This window comes from Poecilia latipinna, unplaced genomic scaffold (assembly GCF_001443285.1).
Source record: "Poecilia latipinna isolate Pla-1442-1.1 unplaced genomic scaffold, P_latipinna-1.0 Scaffold409, whole genome shotgun sequence".
NCBI lineage: Eukaryota > Metazoa > Chordata > Actinopteri > Cyprinodontiformes > Poeciliidae > Poecilia > Poecilia latipinna.
Window position 1 is genome coordinate 339,960 of NW_015113025.1, and position 7,710 is coordinate 347,669.

A 7,710-nucleotide genomic window follows, 5' to 3' on the forward strand; every position below is an offset into this window, starting at 1 on the left:
TTATTATTATTATTATTATTATTATTATTATTATTATTATTATTAGTAATCATTACTAATAATTATATAAATTAGGTATAATGATTACTTTTTGATCTTACCCAAATGCAGGCAGACCAGATAGGACAAAAACTATCACAGATCTAAGATAAATTAATCCAAATAAATAAAAACAGAAACTAAGCACAACAATTAAACTAATAAGCCAATAAATTCCTAAAAGAGATGAACAAAGAGAAATTAACTGCCTATGGCAAATTTATATAACAAGACAATGACTAAAGCACATAAAAGTACCAAACCCAAACACACAGTGGTCATGCCGCTTGAGCTTGAATGGGACTTTAAAGAGTTTAAGTAAAGAGGGCATGTTCAAGGAGTGTGTTAGTGGGTGGAATAAAGAAAAACCTGTACTTTTAGCTGGATACATTAGCAAAACACAACTTAATCACTGGAGCACTAATGAAACAAAATGTAAAAGGATGACGTTGAGAGTTTGCCTTTTTGCTAAAGTTAATTATTTGTAGAATCCTCTCCTCTTAATCTGACTCAGAACAGACCCATCTGCAGTGGCTGCTTTATTCCTTATGAGTGATGGTGCTGCATTACTGCACACATTCCCAGAGGAGCATTACCAACTCCATAAACACCAGACTATGAATATGTAGCACGGTTCTAGAAAGCTGAAGGTGATGCCCCGGCAGCATTCTGCATCTGATGCCTGTGAGTAGAAAAGCCAATCCCTGAGTGGATAATAACAAAATGACAGTCTTTAATCATTTGAGTAGGACTGCTCAGTGATGCAACTGATAGAACCAACTCCTTGTAGCAAGAAGTTCTTGGACTCCAACCCCAGCCTGAGTTTAAATGTTTTCCCTTTTTCTTGTACTATCAAATCATTTTCTCATTTGTATTGATATATTGTAAAATATATGTATATAGAAAAGCATTTCAATTTATGGTTAAAAGATAACATTTGGAAAAAAGTTTAAGAGTGATAAATACTTTTGCAAGGTGTTTTGTTTAGCAAAAGAAAATCCACTTTTTGGCCCTTGATTTTCACTTCGTTTGCCTTTTCCATCCTTTTCACATTTGGGACAATTATGTGAAACCAGGCATTATATTGCTGTGAGATTAGAGCACCTGGAGGAGCTATGTACCTGTCTTTGCCCGGGTTCAACAGAGCGTGATGCAGACACTTTTAACGGCCACATGCCAACTCATTGTGACACCCAAGTACCTGCTGTGGCCTTTTGACACGTGTCTGACAAACAATCACTCAGAAGCAAGCGGGTGCTTTGAAAGGATACAGCCTCCCAAATAACTGCAAAGAAAAGCAGTGTCAGGGATCACGCTGATTTATAAGCATCCATTTATTTGAAATACACCTCTGTTGACATGCAAGTCAAAGGTAACTAAAGAAATCTGGATGATTTCTCCACATGAAATTTAAGTTGACTCCTCTGCCCTCATAAAATGTCAGGTTTACATCTTGAAGTTGAGAGCTTTGGTTTCTGCTTTGCAGATAGCCCAAACACCCAAGGGTTTTAAAACGTGTTTCTCTCAATACCATTGCATCACCGCATCCTTTAGTTGATAAACTTTCTAAGAAATCACTTCTCCTTTGGGATGTTTATTTTCAGTCTTGCTCAGAAGAGAAGCAGATGAACAAATATACCAAAATCCAGCATAATACTTCTCGATTTTGCAGACGGCGGGGAAAAGAGCACCCAAAACAAAACATCTTCATTTCAGAAGCAGTTCGCTCAGCAAATGACTTACAGATACAGAAGACACTGCAGCTGAAGTGAAATAGTTTATCAAAACTGATTCAGAAGTGAATAAATGATCGGTTCATGCTGTTTTCTTTCAATCCAGGTACAACTGCACAGAAACTGGATTTTAGGTTTTGTTTGGGAAAAAAAAAAAAAAAAAAGGTTTTTCTTTTTGACAATCAAGTAGACAGTAGTGTTCATCGTAGCACCCTTTCTATCCAGAATTGTCTTTCTTCATGTAATTTAAGTCAATTTGTAACCGTCAGTGTGAGATTATGATCATTTTCATGAATTCATCTCCTGTGAAATAACCCCAGTTTCATCTCAGTGTATCTGTTTAGCTTTCTTTCTTTCTCTCCCTCTGAATTGGTCTTCAGTTTTTTAAAAGTAATCAGCCTTTCAGCTATTTGTGGGATTTAAAAAGAATGTGGCTTGTAAGTGTGGCTGCATGTCAAAAATTACACCTGCACTCTACAGTTTTTAGTGTTGTAAAAGGATGGTTTCTTAAATTTGAAAAGCTCTGTTCCTTTTCTCAGTTACGCGGCACAGTACATTTTAAAATAATGTAATTTACTTGTTTCACTAAAGCTTGTAAGGTTAAAACTTCAAGTGTTTTATGCAATTTAATAATGTAGTTGAAATTTAAAACAGGTATCATTAATGTACTTTGTAACTTAATTTCATTTTATTTTTTAATTTACATGATTTATGTGATTTTCATTTTATTTTGGATTCATATGTAATTTATATGTTGCAGAGCTTGTGGAGGAGGACGTGGCCTGTCTCTCAGACTCCACCTCTGATGAGCGCTCCCTCAGTTCCTACACCTCTGAGTCCATAGATGACAATGGTAGGAATGAATTACTGAAGCCACTTTACAATGCACTGGGTTTTTTAAAGGGAAGATATTATGTAAAATCAACAATTTTGAGCTTTATGTCATGTTACAATGTCATCCCCTCATTAAAAACATTCTTGGAGTGTTGTTTTTATCCGTTCATTGAAGTTTGAGGAATCCTTGAATCTCCAAACATTCAGCTTTTGCACACTGCCACTTTGTCCAGATGAGTTTCCATCCGCCAGTCAGGGTCCTTCTTTGTTTGTTTTGGGAATTTTCTTGGGATTAAATGTCGTCTGGTATCCGCCTTCCTCCACTGTTACAAGCTGAACAATGAAGAGGAATAGACAAAGTTTCACCACTCTCTGTATGCAACACTGTGAATAAGTATTTGTTCTCTTTCATATTTCTTGCTGTTTGTGGTTTTTCAGATCATATAACAAATTTTAATATCAGACAGAGAGAAGCCGAGTTAGTAAAATGCAGTCTACAAAAAAACAAGCAATTACTCAAAATTACTCCAAGAACACAATGACAACTCAATCCCGATATTATCAAAAAGAAACTTAGAACAGCATCTAAAGCATGGTATATATAATATACTCTTATAATATACTATTATGTAATCATTTTTAATATACTATTATATAACCATATATATATCTCACATGTATAAAAATGTGTTTGTAAGAATAACATGTCCCCTCTTTGTGTTTTCAACATGTGTGCCCACAGCCAATTACATTCTTACATATTACAGTGACACATAATGAAAAATGCATTGACGTTGTTTCTTTTCTTCTGTTTTTCTCTTTGTGTTTTCCTTTTAGCATCCATAGTCACAGTCATACGTCTAGTCAATGATGCTGTTGATGATATTGAAAGTGAAGGTATGAAAGAACAGATTCTGTTAACTCCTCTTTCTCTTTTGTGCCTGTCTTCTGTTGCCAAACTCTTTGTTCAGCGGCAGAGCAAAAGGATGCAGTGTGCTGAAAGCAGCCCAGGCTGTGCCTTGAATCCCCGTTCTTATTAAGAATAAAACATTCTGCTTAGATTTTCAATATTTTTGTCAGTTTCTGACACCGCGCCTCTCTCTACTTCAATTTTCCCTCTTTGGTTCCTGTGTTGTTTGTCTCCGGCTTTCTCTGACTTTTGCTTTCTCTCTCCCTTTGAAGTGTCAAACATGGACAAAGAACAGCAGTGGAACAGCCCGGGTGAGTGAGACGCAAAGCAGCTGAAAAACATCTTATTAAAAACCCATCCCTCCGACTTCCCTTACCGAGCTCTTATCCTAAGCCCGACCTATTGTATACTTTACATTGTGTTGTATTAAAGTGTTCATTGCACCCAATACTCTAGAGATCATCAGATTCTCTGTAAGCCAATATATTGATATATTTTGTGGTTCATATTTTAAATGTTAAAGCATTTCCACAAGCTGTCTTCTGATTGGTGGTTCCAGTGGATTTCTGTAAATTAGAATATCATCAGAGATAATGTATTTGCAGAGAGTGATGTATAGTGTTTATTTTGTTTTGTAGATTTTACAAACAGGAACCAGTTGGGGACCCCCATAGAAAAAAGAGCAGCATGCTAATAAAAATAGGAAATGTATTTTTTAAGGGTGTAAGAGTGTAAGGCTGCACTACACTCAGTAGTTGGTTGGCCCTCCTTTTATGATCATATTGTTCATAAACTTTACATACTGAAGCTTTAAACGTGCCGTCACAGTCCTCCCAAATCTTACTCTGCATCTTTTTCTACAAGATGTTTTTCTTCCACTTAACCTTCCACTAATATGTTTAGGTATAACACTCTGTGAACAAAGATTTTTTTTTTTTTGTTTCTCTCCCTCCTTAAGTCAACAGTCTTTCTCATGGTTGTCGTTTCATAATAAAAAAAATATTATAAATACTGTTTTTCCTCTTGATCTTAGGTTCAATTGTTTGACCCTTACCTGTTGAATCTTAAATAATATATGGATAAATTCCTGCCACAACTGCACCATCTATGCTTTTTGTTCCATCTGACTACAAAAATGAAAAGCGCCAACCTTCTAACATGAGTTCCCTCTCATCTCACCGAAACAGCTCAGCTCATCGTGGCATGTACAGTATATGGGATTTCTTGGCATTTCTTGTGTTCTCTGAAGTGGAGGAGTTGGCAGCGCGTCTTTACTGTGGGTGGGTGGGATTGGGTTTTGCTCTGGTGCATCCCACAGATGTTCAAGCAGATTTGGGGCCGGGTAACCACCTTGGACTATTTATTGTTTTACGCAAGCTGCCGTTGGCAATTTTTCCAGTTCTGGGCGGGTTGCACTGTCTGTTAGAAAAGCCGCCACACATCGGGAGCGCAATTTCTAAAGCATTATTGTATGGATTCTATCTGGAACAGAAAATAATACTGTTAGCTGTTTGAAACATCAACACAGTTTTGTTTAAAATGTGGACCAAAATAAAAGCGTGGGGTCACGTTTTTCCATGAGACAAGCCATTTTACTGTTAATTGTCTGTTTAAGCAAAGCAAAGCTTTCACCCCAGCCTTTCAGACAGCCTCAGAGGATTTCAAGGGCACTTTGAGCCAAGTTTCGCATCTGCACAAAACAGCAGAGAAAGAGGCAGCTTCTAATACTTTCGCTTTCACACTAAATAGGGCACCAGCCGCAGTTTGACCACTGACTTTTCTCTCCTGGCGAATGAATGCATCGCTTTGCTTTTACAAAGAATACCCAGTTAGCCACCTAACTGGGTATTCTTTGTAAATAAGAATAAGATCAGTGTGTCCCTTCCTGCTACAGTCTTACAGTTAATATTAACTGGCTCATAGTTACAGAATCTGTTTGTTCTCAGTTTCCCTAAATTTCCTAGGCCTAACAAGCATTTAATGTCTGACTTTGTGCAAAGCTGCATTTATCTCCACACATCACCAGCTTACTGAAGTACAATAAAGCCTACACATAAAATACCACACATGTAAAATACATGGCTGAATTGTTTTTAATGATGCATAAGTGCACATACTTAATTACACACGTAAAGCAAGATTCATCCCCTTGTGGAACTCAAAGCTCTTGATCAGTAAAGAACCAAAGAGGAGTTTTTTTTTTTTGTTTGTTTGTTTTTTTTATGAAAAAGCTTAATCAACAAAAATGAGTATTCAGCTTATGTGGAATAAAATAGAAAGGCAGAACTAATTCTACATCTAAATTAGATGGTTACAGAGGCTAATTATTCCAGAAAGGGCTAAGCAGCCAAGCTGTATTTGAAAGAGGCGAGACAGACGGAAAACAGGGATATTGAACAGATAATTAGCTTTAATTAACGAGCATTGAATCAGATGAAAACATGCTAGAAACGATTGAATAATACAACTAAAAGTATGCTAATCAGAGCCTAAATTAGTAAAGATTTATCCTCGAAAACGGGCCAGCAGTCTTTATGGTTAAATTAAAATCCTATTTTTACTAGTGTCATCCAGTCTCTGCAGATTTTGTGCGAAACACAGAGCAGGTTCTTCCCTGCTCTGTAATTTTTTTGGCCAGAGTTAGGAAAAGCCCCGTAAATGTTCTGAAGGGCAACACAAACGAGCCACATTCAGAGTCATCTTGTCTTACTGCCGCAGCTCATGGAGTCGCCCATTTTAGATTAACTTCATTATACATATGTGCAAATATTAATGAAATGAAATACTTAATAGGGGTTGGTATAAATGTTAAGACATTAAAAATGTCAGTTGTTTTTTTTACTCCATGCACTAAAAAACTTACTATTATTGCTAAAATTATGATTATGTAAACATTTAAGACTGAAAAGGGATCTTTGTCCATTTATTGTACCAACATAGCTCTCTGCATCACTGTCCACTTCTATTATTGCATTAAAGATAATATGTGCACATATTATAGGTCATGTGCTGTTGATTTTATTTGTTTGTGTTTATGTTCATTTGCTGTACATTTATTAGTAATACCCTCCTGTTATCATGCATTGCTTCAATATTCTTCCCCAAGTCTTTTTTTCTGCATTCGGAGTTTGCTTTTGGACTGTATCGTCCAAGTTTTTCTGTCCGATGAGATATTTGTTTTGTTTCCATTTCACCGATAGCGAGGCACCACCTGCAGAACAAGGATAAGATTTGTGTAGAGTTCGTCAAAGAGTACACTGTGGATTGTAAGAGCATGTATTTATTTATTTATTCCCTCTTTTTATTTTATCTTTTTTTTTTTTTAAATATTGCAACCAGAGACCCAGATATTTCAGCAGCAATGGCATGCTTAAAAAAAAAATCCCTTTTTTTTTTTTTTTTTTTTTTGTGGTTTGTTGGCATGGAAGTCTAATAAATATCTCTTGTCCGTGTGTGTCTTGCATTGCACCCCAGGAGCTGGCATTCTCCAGGACACTAATGAAGTGTACGCTTTATCCCACACAGAGACTGACCCCTCTGGCTCCTCTCACTTCATCAATATGATACCTTTTCACTCACAGCTCATTAGCCAAACCATGAATTATGCAGCCTGCATGCTGTAGTTTGTAGGAAGTTGTGATTTACTATGTTTTCTCAGAATAATTCATTTCAATGAGGAACACATATCAAAATGTAGCATTTTGCTGCATTCATAATTTGTGCAATAATAAATATAAACACACTGGAAATTTCTCAGCAAGCCTCATAACTGGCTTGTAAATTTTCAAATGGTTTATACTTGTTAAGAAAATTATTTATACCGCAGAGAAAGTATTGAAGAGCTTAAAAGAGACGTACATTTTATTAATGCAATAATAATCACTGGCATGTGTTGTGCCTTACAAACATATTTACTCCTATTTGAAAATTGTAGTAAAAAGCAGATTTAACTTATCAAGACACAGGAAATTAAAAACCTATTACATACAAATCCTATTTGTAATTTACAATCTCAGTGAAAGTCTTGGCCCTCTTCTAAGGGGGTAAGGTGCAGTGCGCAAGAAGTGCTAAATAGTATTTACTAGAGATGTGCCGATCAGGTTTTTTCCTCCCGATACCGATACCGATCACCCATAAGGGCCGATCACCGATACCCATCACCGATAGTGATCACATAATTATTATTATTTTTAT

At 36.3% G+C, this 7,710-nt stretch overlaps 1 protein-coding gene across 4 annotated transcripts in view; it reads left to right on the plus strand.

The window, feature by feature from the left end:
• Window positions 1–7,710, plus strand: part of fat3b (FAT atypical cadherin 3b) — an 86,557-nt gene that overhangs the window by 73,181 nt on the left and 5,666 nt on the right. For 2 of the 4 annotated variants that reach the window (XM_015037542.1, XM_015037543.1), the window contains 4 exons: window positions 2,533–2,625; window positions 3,444–3,503; window positions 3,789–3,827; window positions 6,717–6,782. In XM_015037542.1, the coding sequence (XP_014893028.1) occupies window positions 2,533–2,625; window positions 3,444–3,503; window positions 3,789–3,827; window positions 6,717–6,782 (258 nt within the window). Of the gene's footprint in view, window positions 1–2,532; window positions 2,626–3,443; window positions 3,504–3,788; window positions 3,828–6,716; window positions 6,783–6,990; window positions 7,022–7,710 lie in introns of all 4 variants that reach the window. The other 2 variants (XM_015037545.1, XM_015037544.1) reach the window with 2 other exon arrangements.